The sequence below is a fragment of the Bos indicus x Bos taurus genome, chromosome 29 (assembly GCF_003369695.1).
Source record: "Bos indicus x Bos taurus breed Angus x Brahman F1 hybrid chromosome 29, Bos_hybrid_MaternalHap_v2.0, whole genome shotgun sequence".
Taxonomy (NCBI): Eukaryota; Metazoa; Chordata; class Mammalia; order Artiodactyla; family Bovidae; genus Bos; species Bos indicus x Bos taurus.
The window spans coordinates 3,786,205-3,802,288 of NC_040104.1; the positions used below are offsets into that span (position 1 = coordinate 3,786,205).

The window sequence follows — 16,084 nt, forward strand, 5'->3', positions numbered from 1 at the left end:
TGCCCTGGAGACGGTCTGCAACACCAGCCTCCAAGCCTTTGGCAAGCGCGGGGGCAGAACAAGCCAGGGGTTCCAAACATGGGCTCCGGAGCCCAGCGCCCCCAGCACAAAGACCTCCAGCTCCTCGACACTGCGGGTCCTCTCGTGTCCGGGAGCACTGGGTTTCACAGACCCCTCCTTTGTACCGGGTGCAGCACCACACGCCCTCCTGGAGGAGCTCGTTTAATGGGGACAACGGCACACACGGTGTCCCCCGCCCGGCTGGCACAGAGGAACACGGGCCCACAGCCACCTCCCTGAGTCTTCACAGGGCTGGCATGGACGGGACGTGGTCAGGACCGTGCAGCCGCCCTCGGTCCCCGCAGAAGAGCCGCTGGGTCGTCAGGAGGCTCCCGGGGCAGCGGAGCCCGAGTCCCAGGCTGTGAAGGACCCAGGGTTGGCGCTCCCACTCTGGAGGGCCCGGGCCCGCTGGTCCTCCTCGATGAGGTCCGCCACCACGTTCAGCTGGCAGCCCCGGAGTGCGCCCACCAGGCAGGACACAGCTGCGTTCTCCCTAGTGCTGTTCTTCCAGACCCGCAGCAGCTCCCTCACCTGCTCCGCCAGGTTCCGGGGGTACTTCTCCTCGATGGCTTCGATCTTGACGTCAGATACTCCGAGGTGCCGGGCCAGCCTCCTCCAGTCCTTCCCCACGTTATCACAGATGATCTCCATTGCTGCCCGCAGGTCTGGTGGGTGAAAAGGGCAGAGTGGTAACCCGTGGTCGGGGGAGGTGTTTAGAAAACGTAACCGCACACTGGCTGATGGGCCTCCTGGTGCTGACCCAAGTGCTGGGGCCCGAAAGGCCCTTCCGCAGAGGCGGACACCACTCTGCAGCAGAAGGGCCAGGGAAAGCTCCATGCTGCCCCAGCCAGCCATACCCTAAAACACTACCCACGAGGCGCGGCCTGCTCTGAAGACTTACTGGTTGGGGGGTCTTACAACACAGACGCCCACTCAGGCCTGAGTAGAGTTGCGCCTCTATCCCACCCTGCAATGGGGTTGAATGGGGGGCCCTGAAAGGTACACGCATGTCAAATCTCTGGAACTGTGAATGGGAACTTTCTTGGAAAAGGGTCTTTGCAGATGTGAGAGTAAGCTGAGGATCTCGAGATGAGGGGATCATCTTAAGATTATTCAAGTGGGCCCTAAATCCACCAACAAGACCATGTGCCACGGAGGCAGAGACTGGAGGGGTGTGGCCACAAGCCAAGGAATGCCCGGAGTCCCCAGCAACCAGAAGAGGGAGGAAGGACCCTCTCCTAGAGTTCTCAGAGGGAGCATAACCTACTGACACCTGGATCTGACTACTGGCCCAAGAAACGTTAAGAGCATCAGATTCTGTTGCTTTAAGCCACTGAGACAGTCATTTCTATGGCAGCCCTAAACAGCCCACTTGCTACTCTGGAAGATGCCCTGACTGACCCCGGTCTTCAGTCTCTGGCTACTATGTCCTCATCTGCTGAGAAGTCACTCCTGAGATCAGACTAGACAACAGAAGGCAGGTAGAGAGTAAGGACAAAATGCTTCTTGGAAGCAAAGCTTCATCTCCGGCCACAAACCCCTGATACGCTGTCAGCCTGTGTACCAACTCCTCCAGCCCCGTGAGGTGGGCACCTGTGTTACTGACCACTGGCAGAAAGCAGGAAATGGAGGCCCGGGGAAGGTAAGTGCAAGTCACTTCCTGAGGTCACAGCCAGCCACAGAGCGGCAGAGCCAGCAGGAGTCCGCTCTTAGCCCTTATACAAAAGCAGCGCCTCATCAACCCGTCCTTCCTGCCGAGGCTCTTCTGGAGTCCTTTCACCCCTGTCCCGCCCGGGAGGTCAGCAACGTCTTCTTCTGTCCAATAACTTCTACTTTTCCCGGAGAGAGAGGGGTGGAGGAGAAAGCACTGAGGCTGGATGGCTGGATGGGGCGGGGGGCGGTTGGTTGTCCACGCTCCGCAACTTAGACTAAGTTAACTTCTCTGAGCTTTGGTTCTCCTGTCCGCAAAGCGGGCACGTTCCCGTCTCCCGGGGCTGTTTAGGGAAAACCCACGGAAACCGAACCCGGAAAAGGCTGGGCGCCTGGAAGATCGACAGCTGACCCCGCCAACCCCCACAGGGGCCCCAGGCACCCCTCGCCCCTCTCCTCCGGCGCCGCTCCCCGTCCTTCGGCCCCACGCCACTCCTCCGGCGCGGCCCGGCTCCCACGCCTCGCGCCCGCACCCCGGGCCCCCGGCCCCCGGCCCCCGGCCCTCGCCCCCACCTCGGTCCTCCGGCGCCGCCCCGCTCGCCGCGCCCCGTTCGAAGTCGTCCAGGCGGAGCAGGAGGTCCTTGCGCCGCAGGGAGCAGAGCAGCTCGCGCAGCAGCGCGGTGTGCTCGGCGTTCAGCTCGTTCTGCTGGAGCAGGACGGTGAAGAGGTCCAGGCCGCTCTGCGCGAGCTCCAGCTTCCTCTTGCTAATGTGGTTCTGGCACAGGAACTTGAGCTGGGTCAGGTCGCTGCTCGAGAGCCCGGCCGACACCGAGTGCAGCAGCACCAGGAACGGGTCCATGGCGGCGGGAGTCCCTGGGGGCCGGGACGCGCCTCCTCACGCACCCCTCGCGCCTCAGCCTAGCGGCGGCGAATGCCGTTTTGCTACCAGCCAGCCAGTCGCCCGAAGTATCCCGCCGGGCCGGTCCCTCTCGCGGTAGCTCCCGGGCCTCGCGCATGCGCCGCAAGCCCAGCCGTAGCCATTTCCGCCCGGGAGGCTCCCGGCTGACGCCAGGCGCCGCCCCGACCGGGGACCCGGAAGACCTCTGTCCGTGCGCACTGACGACGTTCTCCCTGTGAGCACCGGCAGCTCTAGGGGTCCTAACCCCTAAACCCGGAGCGCACTCGGCGTACGTTTCCTTTGGAACATTGCGCTGCGGGTGCTCTTAATAACAAGTGAATTTACTTATTAACATTTGTGAAAATGCATGTCGTTTGGACTTCCCTGGTGGCTCAGTGGTAAAGAATCGGCCCCAATGTTGGAGAGGCGGGTTCGATCCCTGGGTCGGGAAGATCCCCTGGAGAAGGACATGGCACCCCACTCCAGTGTTCTTGCCTGGGAAATCCCGTGGACAGAGGAGCCTGGGGGCGTCACGGTCCATGGGGTCGCGAAAGAGTCAGACAGGACTTAGCGACTAAGCAACAAATGTCCTTTAGTGCCCCCTGCAGATCTGTGTGCAGGAAAGACTATTAAGAGCTTTATTTAGTTTTTAAAATTTAATAAAAACTTGATTTCTAAAGTTATCGTCGTTATTGTGTAGAAGGCTTACTACCTTTTCTTGAGGCCTACTGTGTACCACGGAGTAGGTCCTGGAGACAAATTCAGGAACAAAGTGCGGAAGGCCCCACCCCTGAGCTAGCAGCGGCGGTGCACAGGGATACCTCATGCAGATAAGAAAGTGAAAGTGAAGTTGCTCAGTCCTGTCCGACCCTTTGCAAGCCCATGGACTGTAGCCTACCAGGCTTCTCCATCCATGGGATTTTCCAGGCAAGAATACTGGAGTGGGTAAGAAAGTGCAGTTAAGCCAGAAGTCAGTGCGAGCCAGGCACCAAGGGCATAGGAGTGGGGAGTGTGGAGGTGGGGGTCTCTACGTGTTGAGAAGGCGGTTTTGGAGCAGGCCCCAATGTGCAGGCTTGAGGGGCCAGGTAGAGAGGTGTGGGGGCCGTAAGGGCGGGCCCACGACAAGAGCAGAAGCACCGACGAGGACGCAGGGTGCTGGGGCAGACCTGGGAAGGCAGGGGGTGGTTGGTGAGGGGAGGGGGCGAATTAGGAGGAGCCAGGTCAGAATCTAGCTTTACCTTCCCTAAGCCCCTGCAGAGGGTGAGTGGAAGCCTGAAGCCATCTGAGTTATCTTGGAAAAAAAATTGAGATATAATTCATATTCCCTGCAACTCACCCTTTTAAAGTGTACAATTCAGCGACTTCGCTTGTGGTCAGTGGTTAAGAGCCTGCCTTGCAATGCAGGGAACGCTGGTTGGAATCCTGGTTGGAGAATTAAGATCCCACATGCAGGGAGGTGACTTCATGCTGCCACTAGAGAGCCTGCAGTCCCGCAGGAAACATCCCACATGACGCAGCAAAGATCCCTCTTCCTGCAACTTAGACCTGACTCAAATAGATGCATCAGTATTTTAAAACGTGTACAATTCAGTGGTTTTCAGCATATTTATAATGTTGTGCAACCCCTACCATTAGCTAATTTTAGAATATTTTCATCACCTTTGTAGAAACCAGGTACTTGTCAGCAGTCACTTCTTCCCCGCCTCCCCCACTCTTTCTCCAGCTTCTGGCAAGTGCTAGTTGGAGTCTGTCTGGATTTGACTGTTAGGGACGTTTCATGTCGGCGGAAGCGCGCTGTGGGGCCTTTTGTGCCTGGTTTCTGTGACTGAGTGTGACGTCTTCACGGTTTGTGCGTGTTGTCGCCTGTGACGGTGCTTCCCTCCTTTTTATATCGTGTGCGTGCTCACTTGTGTCCGACTCTTTGAGGCCTCATGGACTGTAGCCCCCCAGGCTCCTCTGCCCATGAAAATTTCCAGGCAAGGATACTGGAGTGGGGTGCCCTTTCCTCCCTGAGGGGATCCTCCCTCTCCAGGAATAAAGACCTACATTTCTTGCGTCTCCTGCATCAGCAGGTGGGTTCCTTACGCTTAAAGTGCCACCTGGGAAGCCCTCTTTTTACTTTATTTACTTATTTCTGGCTGTGCTGTGTCTTCACTGCCGTGCACGAGCTTTCTCTAGTTGCTGCGAGTGGGGGCTACTCTTTGTTGCAGGCTTTAGGCACATGGTAAGGAATTCACATGCAACGCTGGAGACCAGGGTTCGATCCCTGGGTCGGGAAGATCCCCTGGAGAAGGGAATTGCAACCCACTCCAGTATTCTTGCTTGGAGAATTCCATAGAGAGAGGAGCCTGGTGGGCTATAGTCCATGGGGTCACAAAGAGTTGGACACGACAGAGTGGCTAACACAAAAATTAGGCACATGGGCTTCAGTAGTTGAAGCACATGGGCTTAGTTGCCCTGCGGCTCGTGGGATCTTCCCAGATCGGTGGTTGGACCCGAGTCCCCTGCACTGGCAGCAGATTCTTAACCACTGGTATTAGGGAGATTAAAGTCTTGTTCAGGCTTCGGAAGTAGGAGACCAGGCCTCTGAACTGCTCCTGACCTGCCCGGATACTGCCCAGATTCTGTGCCTGAACGCAAGCACAGCAAATCAGGTGGCCCTTAGGTAAGAAAGGGAGTGGGTCCTGGACTCTCTTGAGCCCCTGAGGGTCTGGCCAGCCCCCCCAGGGTCTAATGAAATCCTATGACTCACAAGGTGAAACAAACCATATTCTAAAAAAGTTTAAGTAAAACCAGAGGTGCATTTTTGCAGCAGACTGATGACGACATCCGTTTACTGAGTGGGATTATAAGCGGGAGCCCCCTCACACTGGAATTTGAAGTCTCATCCATGGGATAGACACTGCCCAGGACCTTTTCCCAGTTGGGACTCCAAATTGCTTTTAATGAGGGACTTCCCAGCACTGTTCAAGTCTGGATGTAGGTTGTTGGCCCAGTTTGGTGATGTATGTGTTTCTTCTGTCTATTGTTTCTATTTCTTTTCTTTTAATGACCGTATATTGAGATTAAGCCAAAAATCTATACAAAAATTGAAATTGTCTATTTGTGCGTAACGAGTGGTTTCTTTTGTTAATGTATCTTTTGAACCTAAAACAAAACTTTCAGCAAAACACCTGGTTTTCTTGTTGCTGTCTAGTCACTAAGTCGTGTCTGACTCTTTTGTGACCCCGTGGACTGTAGCCCGCCAGGCTCCTCTGTCCATGGGATTCTCCAGGCATGAATACTGGAGTGGGTTGCCATTTCCTTCTCCAGGGATCTTCCCCACCCAGGGACTGAATCTGAGTCTCCTGCATTGCAGGCAGATTCTTTACCAGTGAGCCATCAGGGGAGCCTCAGAACAAAGGAGCCATTTGTTGGAAAGTCATTTTTTGTGGGTCGGCAGCATCCTGTCCTGCGGGTGGGTTACCTGTGTCTGCTCCCTCATCAGTGGGTGCACCTTCAGTTTTTTCTGCCTTTTTTGTTGTTGTGAATAATGCTACTGGGAGCTCTGAGCTACATTTCTAAAGAATCACTACGTAGAATCTAAGGGACACCTCAATAATCCAGATGAGAGGTGAAGGTTCTTGGACCAGGTGCAGTGGAGGCGATGAGAGGCCCGCACCTTTCTTTTGATCTGGGGTGCATGTAAACGAGGAGCATTGAGGATGCTCGTCAGGTCTGAAGGGTGGAATGTCTATTAGCTCACCTGGGGAAGGTGTGGGTGGGTTTGAGGCAGGAGATAGATGGGTCCCAGTTTAGACATTTACCTCTAGCCTCCTGTTTACATTTGAAAAATAGATGGAATAACAGGAACAGGATGAGCAGCCGGGCTTTGTCTCCTGTGGACACTTTAAGATGACGGGAATGGCAGGAACAGCAAGGGGCTGAGCCCTCCGTAGGGAAGAGATGAAGAGACCACATACTTCTCATTCTTGGGGTCAAGGAGACCTTCCAGACTATACACGCACAGAAAGGGTCCTCAAGGGAGGGAATGCTAGGCCATAATATGGTCTACCAACTCCCCAGAGACCCCTGCGCTGGAACCCATCTTGGCTAAAAGATGGGCATGCACGCAGGGGAGGACCCTGCATCAGATAAGGTACGACTCAGGGCCAGACAAGCAAGATGATCGGCCAGAGGAGCCCAGAAGAACTTCCCCCATGTAAGTGATTTGTTGTTGTTTTTCAATCGCTCAGTCGTGTCCGACTCTTTGGAACCCCATGGACTACAGCAGCCAGGCCTCCCTCTCCATCACCAACTCCCGGAGCTTATTCAAACTCATGTCCATTGAGTCAGTGATGCCATCCAGCCATCTCATCCTCTGTCGTCCCCTTCTCCTCCTGCCTTCAGTCTTTCCCAGCATCAGGGTCTTTTCCAATGAGTTGGCTCTTCGAATCAGGTGGCCAAAGTATTGGAGCTTCAGCTTCAGCGACAGCCCTTCCCATGAATATCCAGGGCTGATTGCCTTTAGGATGGACTGGCTGGATCAAAAGCAGTCAGTTCTTCAGGTAAGTGACTTAAACCACCCCAAAGTGTGCATGTCTCTCTGTCTGCTCGTGCTTTCTCTACGTGGATCTTCTCCCATAATGAACAGTTTCCCTGCCTCTCTGCTTTCATCTCTTCGCTGAGTGCTTTCTTCGAGCAGGCAGGCGCCAGGGCCCTGCTGCTAGCCACTGGCTCCTGGTGCTCTAACAATTAGGGTCTGGCGCTCTCACTGCTGTGGTCTGCGTTTGATTCCCAGGGAACCGAGATCCCACTTCCAGTTGCTGCTCACTGTGGCTGCCCGACGACTACCTGAGCCCAGGGTGAATGTGGGGAGAACCTGATGGACATGGTCACGGACAATGGGATGCACGGAGCCAGGGTTTGGGACGGAAATCTGGGCAGGAGATGTGAATTTGGGAGAGTGAAAGTTGCTCAGTCCTGTCTGACTCTTTGCAATTCCATGGACTGTAGCCCACCAGTCTCCTCTGTTCATGGAATTCTTCAGGCAAGCATGTTGGAGTGGGTTGCCATTCCCTCTCCAGGGGATCTTCCTGACCCAGGGATCAAACCCAGGCCTCCTCCATTGCAGGCAGATTCTTTACTGTCTGAGTCACCAGGGAAGCCTGTGAATTTGGAAGTATCCTGCAAATAGATGTTGCTTGTGATGGTTAATCGTGTTAACCTGACTGGGCCAAGGGCTGCCCAGGGATCTGGTAAAATATTATTTCTGGGTGTGTCTGTGAGGGTGCTTCTAGAAGAGATTACCACTTGAATTGTCTAAGAAAAGCGAGTGACCCTCCCCAGTTCAGGTGGGCATCATCCAAGTAGGATGAAAAGGCAGAGGGAGGGAGGATTCCGTCTCCACTGGAGCAGCATTGCCCCGCGGCCCCCCACCCCCATTATCAGGCCTTTAGACTGAATTACCCACCAGCCATTCTGGTTCCCAGCTTGCGGATGGCAGACGGTGGGCTTCCTGGCCGCCATGACTGTCATGTGAGCCAGTCTTAGAATAAAGCTTCTCACTTGTCTCTATCCATCCGATTGGCTCTGTTTCCCCACCTACAGGATGCGGTCACCAGCGGAGGGAGAGCTGAAAGAAGAGCAAGGTCCGAGGCCCCGGGGGTCTGATCGTAAGGGAGAAGCGGCGGAGCTAGGGGAGGAGGCTGGGGTGGGAGGCGGTCCAAGCCGGTTTAAGCACGTTCCCCCTGCCGCAGTGCTCCTCTTCCCTCGCACGCGGCATTCCTTGGCTCACTACACATTTTCCTTCCTCCTCTGTTTTCTGCCTGTCTCCCCCACAGAGCCTCCACGTGTTGCAGTCCAGGCGACAGTCCATAGAGTCGCAAACAGTCGGACATGACTGAGCCACTAAGCGTGTACACATAGCGGATCAACAATGTTGAGGTCGTTTTATGTGGACAGCGAAGAGACTCAGCCATACGTATACGTGGATCCATTCTCCCCCAGACCGTCCTCCCGTCCAGGCTGGCACCCAACACGTACAGCCAATGGAAACAGAAGGAGGCGCATAGACTATGGTTGCTGAGCGGGGAAGGGATAGTTAGGGGCTTTGGGAATCTCACGCACACCCTGCTGTATTCACAATGGATAACCAACAACCGCCTGCTGGGTAGCTTATCTTTTCATCTTCCTTACAAGATATTTCACAAAACAAAAATTTAGCTTTTATGGATTTGGGGGGCTGTGCTGAGTCTTGGTTGCTGTGTGGGCTTTTCTCGAGCTGCGGTGAGCACGGGCTGCTCTCTAGCTGTGGTGCTCGGGCTTCTCTCGCTGGGGAGCCCAGGCTCTGCGATGTGTGGGCTTCAGGAGGTGTGGCCTGTGTAGCTCACAGGCTTATTTGCTCCCGGGCAAGTGGAATCTTCCCGGACCAGGGATTGACCAGGTGGATCCTTATCCACTGAGTCACCAGGAAAGTCCAGAATTTAACTTTTGATGAGGCCCAGTTTGTCAAATCTTACTTTTATGGATTTGACAGTTACAAGGCGATTCAAATTGTCTCCTTCATCTTGACTGAGTTTTGGCAGTTTGTGCAGTTTTGAGGATGGGTCCATTTTTCTAAAGCCTTAGAATTTATGAACATAGTGATTGTAGAATTCCCTTATTTTCTGTCTTCGTCCATTAGCGCTGCTGGAGCAAAGTGCCATAGATTTCCCGAGAAATCTGTATGCAGCTCAAAAAGCAACAGTTAGAAATGAGCATGGAACAACGGACTGGTTCCAAATTGGGAAAGGAGTACATCAAGGCTGTATATTGTCACCTTGCTGATTTAACTTATATGCAGAGTACATCATGCAAATTCCAGACTGGATGAAGCACACCTGGAATCAAGATTGCCAGGAGAAATATCAATAACCTCAGATATGCAGATGACACCACCCTTATGGCAGAAAGTGAAGAGGAACTAAAGAGCCTCTTGATGAAAGTGAAAGAGGGGAGTGAAAAAGTTGGCTTAAAACTCAACATTCAAAAAAACTTAGATCATGGCATCTGGTCCCATCATTTCATGGCAAATAGATGGGGAAACAATGGAAATAGTAAGAGACTTTATTTTCTTGGGCTCCCAAATCACTGCAGATGGTAACTGCAGCCATGAAATTAAAATATGCTTGCTCCTTGGAAGAAAGGCTATGACCAACCTAGACAACGTATTAAAAAGCAGAGACATTACTTTGCCAACAAAAGTCCGTCTAGTCAAAGCTATGGTGTTTCCAGTAGTCATGTTTGGATGTGATAGTTGGACCATAAAGAAAGCTGAGCACTGAAGAATTGATGCTTTTGAACTGTGGTGGTGGAGCAGATTCTTGACAGTCCCTTGGACTGCAAGGAGATCAAACCAGTCCATCCTAAAGGAAATCAGTCCTGAATATTCATTGGAAGGACTGATGCTGAAGTTGAAACTCCGATACTTTGGCCACCTGATGCAAAGAACTAACTCATTCCCTGATGCTGGGAAAGATTGAAGGCAGGAGGAGAAGGGAATGACAGAGGATGAGATGGTTGGATGGCATCACCGACTCGATGGACATGAGTTTGAGCAAGCTCTGGGAGTTGGTGATGGACAGGGAGGCCTGGCGTGCTGCAATCCATGGGGTCGCAAAGAGTGGGATACGATTGAGCAACTGAACTGAACTGATTGACTGGGTGGATTATACACAACAGAAATTATTTCTCAGGAACCTGGAAGCAGGAAATCTGTGAGCAGGTTGTCAGCAGGTTTGGGGTCTTGTGAGGGCCTGTGCCAGAGAGCAGACTCTGAGCGCTCACTGTAGTCTCACGTGGAGAAAAACAGAGAGGGAAGCAAGTTCTCTCCAGATGTTTTTAAGGGCATTAATCTCATCATGGGGGCCCCCTTCAAACACCATCACAAGGCGGGAGGGTAGAGTTTCAACGTGAGTTTTGGATACATTCAGTCTGCATCTTCCCCGTGGCTCAGCAGGAAAGAATCCACCTGCAATGCAGGAACCACAGGAGACACGGGTTCGATCCCTGGGTTGGGAAGATCCTCTGGAGCAGGGCATGGCAACCCACTCCCGTATTCTTGCCTGGAGAATCCCCATGGACAGAGGAGCCTGGCAGGCTACAGTCCATTGAGTCACAGAGTGGGACGTGGCTGAAGCGACTTAGCATGCACATGGTCACTCTGTAGCATTATCCTTTTAATGGCTACAAGATCTGTAACGAATCCTCCATTTCATTCCTGAAATTGGTGATTTGCATCTTCTCTCTCTATGTTTCTCTGTCTTGCTAGAAGTTTATCAATTTTATTTATTTGCAATGAACTAGTTTTTTGTTTCAACGATTTTTCTCTCTTTCCCTATTTTTATTTCATATTTTGCCTTGTCTTGGCTATTTTATTTCCTTCTCCTTGCTTTGGATTTATTTTGCTTTTTTTTTTTTTCATTCTAGTTTCTTGAGGTAGGCATGTAGGTCATTCACTTCTAAGATAAGCATTTTCAACATTGCTTTTAGCTGTGTCCTACAAATTTTGAGATGCTGTGTTTTTATTTTCATTTATTTCTATGTCTTTTTCTTTCCTCTGAGGCTTTCTCTTTGACCCAGGTTTATTTGGAATTGTGCTGCGTCATTTACTTGGGTTTAGAGATTTGCCTGTTGCCTTTCTGTCATTAGGGTTTCCCAGTTGGTTCACTGGTAAAGAACCCATCTGCCAATGCAGGAGAAGTGAGTTCAGTCCCTGGGTCGGGAAGATCCTCTGGGGGAGGAAATGGCAACCCACTCCAGTATTCTTGCCTGGAAAATACTGTGGACAGAGGAGCCTGGCTGGCCCCAGTCCATGGTGTCACAGAGTCGGACACGACTGAGCAGTGACTCAGCATGAGTTTCTGTCATTGGTTCCTATTATAGTTTGATTCTGTTACAGTCAGAGAACACGCTCTGGATGGTTTCAATCCCTTTGAACTTGCTGAGCTTGTTTTAAGGCCCAGCATGTGGTCTGTCTCAGGAAATGTTTCGTGGATGCTTGAAAAATTGTGTCATTGGGTGATGTGTCTATAGATGTCAAATAGCTCCTGGAACAACTCTCCCCAACTCTCCCAGACCTCTTCTCACTCCTTCAGGTGTTCTGACTGAAGCTCTGCCTACTGGGAGGCTCTCTCTTTCTCCACTGTCCCTCCGGGATGCCCCAGAGAGGGGCTGTAGTGCTGTGACCATCCACCTTTGGGGGCCGTCAGTGTATCACGTAAAACCAGCCACAAACCACGCCTTAGTCTTCTCTTCCTCTGTGAACTGATCATCGGGAAGTCCCTGTGAAGCCGTAGGGGAACATGAGTATACCAGGGTGAGTCCCTGCTGCAGATTCTTTTCTTTGTGTACCCAGAAGTGAAATTACTGGATCACACGGTCACTGTTTCATTTTTCTGAGAAAGCATCACAGCCTTTGCCATGGAGGTTGCACCAGTTTACATTTCCACCAGCAAAGCAGTAGGCTTCCACCTTCTCCACACCCTCACGAGTCTCAGCATTTTCTGGTTTGGGATCCTAGGCATCCCAGGGGGCGTGCAGTGGTGAGTGTGTGTGTGACTTCTGGTTCCCTGGTAACCAGTGATGTTGAGAGTCTTCTCATGAGCTTATTGACCATTTGTACGTCTTTGGAGAAATGTCCAGTCAAGCTCTCTGTCCACTTTTAACTGGGTTGCTGGTCTATCTGTTGCTGAGTTGTAGGGGATCCTCGGATATTCCAGTTATGTCTCTTATCAGAAATATGATTTGCGATTATTTTCTCCCATTTTGTGAATTGCCATTTCATTCAGTTGGGTATCCTCCGACCCCACGCCCGCCCCCGCCCACCAAATTTTAAATTTTGGTGAAGTCTAGTTTTTGTATTTTCCTTTCATTAGCATTGCCTCTTTAAAAAAAGAAAGAAAATAGCACCTTTTTCTGGTTTCATGGAGGCACACTGGTCTTTATGTTCCAATAATAGTTTATTTGTAGATACTGAAATTTGACTTCCATGTAACAGTCTCATGTCACAGATATTCTTCCCCTCCCCCAACCATTTCAAATATACAAGTCATTCCCAGCTTGTGAGCCATTCGAAGACAAGCAACCAACCGCCCTAGAGGAAGTACTGCAGTGACCAGCTCCTGCAGGGAGATCTCAGCAGAGTAACTTGTAATTGCAATAAGTTGACCACCAAAGCACACGTAATGAGTGACGGTTGGTTGAGTTTCACTCACAGGGTGGAGCGCTGCGCCGCACTGAAAACGCATGAGCCGCTGCTACCTGCGCGCGCTCAGCCACGTCTGACTCTTCTGTAAGACCATGGACCATGGCCCCCCAGGCTCCTCTGTCCGTGGGATTCTCCAGGCAAGAACACTGGAGGGGGTTGCCATTCCCTTCTCCAGGGAATCCTCCTGACCCAGGGATCGAACACGTGTCTCCTAGACTGGCCGGTGGATTGCTTACCACTCGCCACCTGGGACTCCCATGCGCATTGGTCTTTACTCCCAAGGATGATGAACAGAGTTGCTTTTCTTTCTTCTCTGTGTCATCTCAGTGTCCCCCCAGGCTCCTCCTCCTCCTGTTTGTTTTGATCTCTCTCATTCCTGATGAAGCCTTTCCATAGATATCTGGGGACTGTGGGCTTTGCTTGGAGGCAGTTAGTTTTTTCCCTGGGGGTGGGAGTACATGGTGGACAGAACAATGACCCCAAGGTGTCCGATTCCAGTTCCCGGACTTTGTGAATAAGTCAACTTACGTGGCGGGAACGACTTTGCAGGTGTGATGAAGATGAAGGACTCTGAGGTGGGGGGAGGTCACCCTGGATCATCCCAGGGACTCAAGCCAAGCCAGGTCCTCCTGAGCGGCGAGCTGGAGAGACAGCTGCGGGAGAGACTGGCTGCCGTGGCTGGAGATGGTGGGAAGGGCGCAGCCTCGCTCACACCTGCATCTTAACTCTGTGAGGCCTGTGTCAGAAGTCTGGCTTACAGAACTGTAAGACAGTACGTTGCTGTACTAAGTCACTAAGTTCATGGTCATTTGCAGGGCGGCAAACAGATAACCAACGCAAGGCCTCAAGTGCTGCATCTTGTTCATCTCCAAGTGCAGCTCCCACAGGCAGCCAGCAGAGGGCAGCAGCCACCCACAAGTGAAACCAGGCAAATGGGGTTCAATTCACTCCAGTCCCTCAGTCGATCCCATGGACTGCTGCAGGCCAGGCCTCCCTCTCCATCACCAACTCCCGGAGTTTACTCAAACTCATGTCCATCGAGTCGGTGATGCCATCCAACCGTCTCATCCTCTGTCGTCCCCTCCTCCCTCCTTCAATCTTTCCCAGCATCAAGGTCTTTCCCAGTGAGTCAGTTCTTCGCATCAGGTGGCCAAAGTTGGGAGTTTCAGCTTCAGCATCAGTCCTTCCAATGAATATTCAGGACTGATTTCCTTTAGGATGGACTGATTTGATCTCCGTGCAGTCCACGGGACTCTCAAGAGTCTTCTCCAACACCATAGTTCAAAAGCATTAATTCTTCAGCGCTCAGCCTTCTTTATAGTCCAGCTCTCACATCCATACGTGACTATTGGAAGAACCATAGCTTTGACTAGATGGACCTTTTTTGGCAAAGTAATGTCTCTGCTTTTTAATATGCTGTCTAGGTTGGTCATAGCTTTTCTTCCAAGGAGCAAACATCTTTTAATTTCCTGGCTGCAGTTACCATCTGCAGTGATTTTGGAGCCCCCCAAAATAAAGTCTGCCACTGCTTCCCCATCCATTTGCAGTGAAGTGATGGGACCGGATGCCATGATCTTAGTTTTCTGAATGTTGAGCTTTAAGCCAACTTTTTCATTCTCCTCTTTCAAACCAGCTGCTGAAGTCAGGATGGTGGGTAGGGACCAGGGTCACAGTTGGGTGAGGAGGGGTGACCAGACGGGAGCACCAAGGGAGGCTTCTGGGGTGCTGATTACAGAGGTGTGTGTGAATTGAATTTACACAGTTGAGTATACACAGTTGAGTGTATACTCAAGATTTGTGCAGTTTTCTGTATACTGAAAAGTGAAAACATCAGTCACTCAGTCGTGTCCGACTCTTTGTGACTCCGTGGACTGTGGGCCTCTAGGCTCCTCTGTCCATGGGATTCTCCAGGCTAGAATCCTGGAGAGCATTGCTATTTCCTTCTCCAAGGGATCTTCCCGACCCAGGGATCAAAGCTGGGTCTCCTGCATTGCAGGCACTCCTTACCGTCTGAGCCACCAGGGAGGCCCTTTTTATATATTAAATTAAGTAAGATTTAATGAGCACTGAACAAAACAGAGGTGTCTTAGGCTGGTCACAGCTCAAGGCGGCCTTCACCTTCAGGGTCAATCACTGGCATGAGGGACCCCGCCCCGGGCCTCAGGCCCCCACGAGCCCCAGTCCTTCACTGTCTGTGCTTGGGGCTCAGCCCTGCCCTGCTCCTGCCACTCCACTCCAGGGACCAGGAGCAGAAACTGTTCGGCGCCAGGTGCCAGGGTCCTGGGTCCAAGGGGCACCTGTGGGGCCAGCTTGCAGTGAGACCAGAGCGGAGCCCTGACCCTCTCTGGTCCCCACTGTGCCTGTCTGTGAAACAACGGTGCCATCTGCCCCGCTCATCTCTGGGGGTCCTTTTGCTGCCAGAGCCCAGGTCTTTGTGAAGTTAATCTGGTGGCTCCCCCCCAACCCCCACCTCCTCCCACCCTTGTCCAAGGCCTACATCGCTCACCTGAATTTCTGCATCTCTCCTCCCTGGCTCCCAACCCCTCTGCAGTCTCCACCCAACACCACCAAGACCTTGAGTTGTGTGAGTCAGCTCCATCCCTGCCCTGGTGGAGGCCGCCAGCCCCTGCCGTGGACTTCCTGCCAAGGTCGAAGTCCTCAGGGAGCCAGGGCAGGCAGGGGGGCGGCTGGTGTGCGCTGCTTCCTGATTCCTCGCCTCCCGCCCTGCGCCCCCCAGACATGACGAACTTCTCGCTGCTCCTACAACCCGCCCAGCGCACCGCTGCCTCAGGGCCTTTGTGCCTGCCGCTGCTGCTGGAACCTCTGGCCCTTCTCCAGGCTTTTACATTCCGGGTCCTCCCTGCTCAGACTCTGGGGGCCTTCCTGCTCAACTTGGTCACTCTGAGTGACCCTCAGCCACACCCCTGTTATATTTTCATCAGCACCCCTTCCTTCCTCTGAGACGATCCTGTGCTGGGGTGCATTTTCTCGCTCCGCATCTGATGCCTGCTGCAAGAAGTCGCCCCTGAGGGACGGGGCTGTGTCTGCCTTGCTCACGGCTGCTTCTTGAACATTGCAGGGATGCGTGTCTGTAAGCTCTGGCTGTCAGGGAGCCCTGTGCTCTTGGTGGGGCGGGGGGCGGATCACCGCCCCACTCTGAGACGACGACGTTTCCTCACAACCCGGAGGGGCTAAAGGTCCCCTGTGAGCCTCTCAGGCCCCTGGGAGGCCCCATGAGAGGGGAGGGC

At 52.8% G+C, this 16,084-nt stretch overlaps 1 protein-coding gene across 1 annotated transcript; it reads right to left on the reverse strand.

Annotated features, from left to right (window-relative positions):
- Positions 1–206: 206 nt before the first annotated feature.
- On the reverse strand, positions 207–2,734 carry FADD (Fas associated via death domain). The gene is made up of 2 exons (XM_027531722.1): positions 2,284–2,734; positions 207–725 (listed from the first exon to the last, which is right to left on the reverse strand). The coding sequence occupies exons 1-2, from the start codon at positions 2,567–2,569 to the stop codon at positions 382–384; spliced, it is 630 nt and encodes a 209-aa protein (XP_027387523.1). The 5' UTR covers positions 2,570–2,734; the 3' UTR covers positions 207–381.
- Between the last annotated feature and the right edge of the window lie 13,350 nt (positions 2,735–16,084).

Bases quoted from the DNA above. Each gene is read 5' to 3' on its own strand.
- FADD (XM_027531722.1), bottom strand. From the start codon at position 2,569: ATGGACCCGTTCCTGGTGCTGCTGCACTCGGTGTCGGCCGGGCTCTCG. The intron at 726-2,283 runs GTGGGGGCGAGG...TTCACCCACCAG, and splicing joins GGCGGCGCCGGAGGACCGAG to ACCTGCGGGCAGCAATGGAG.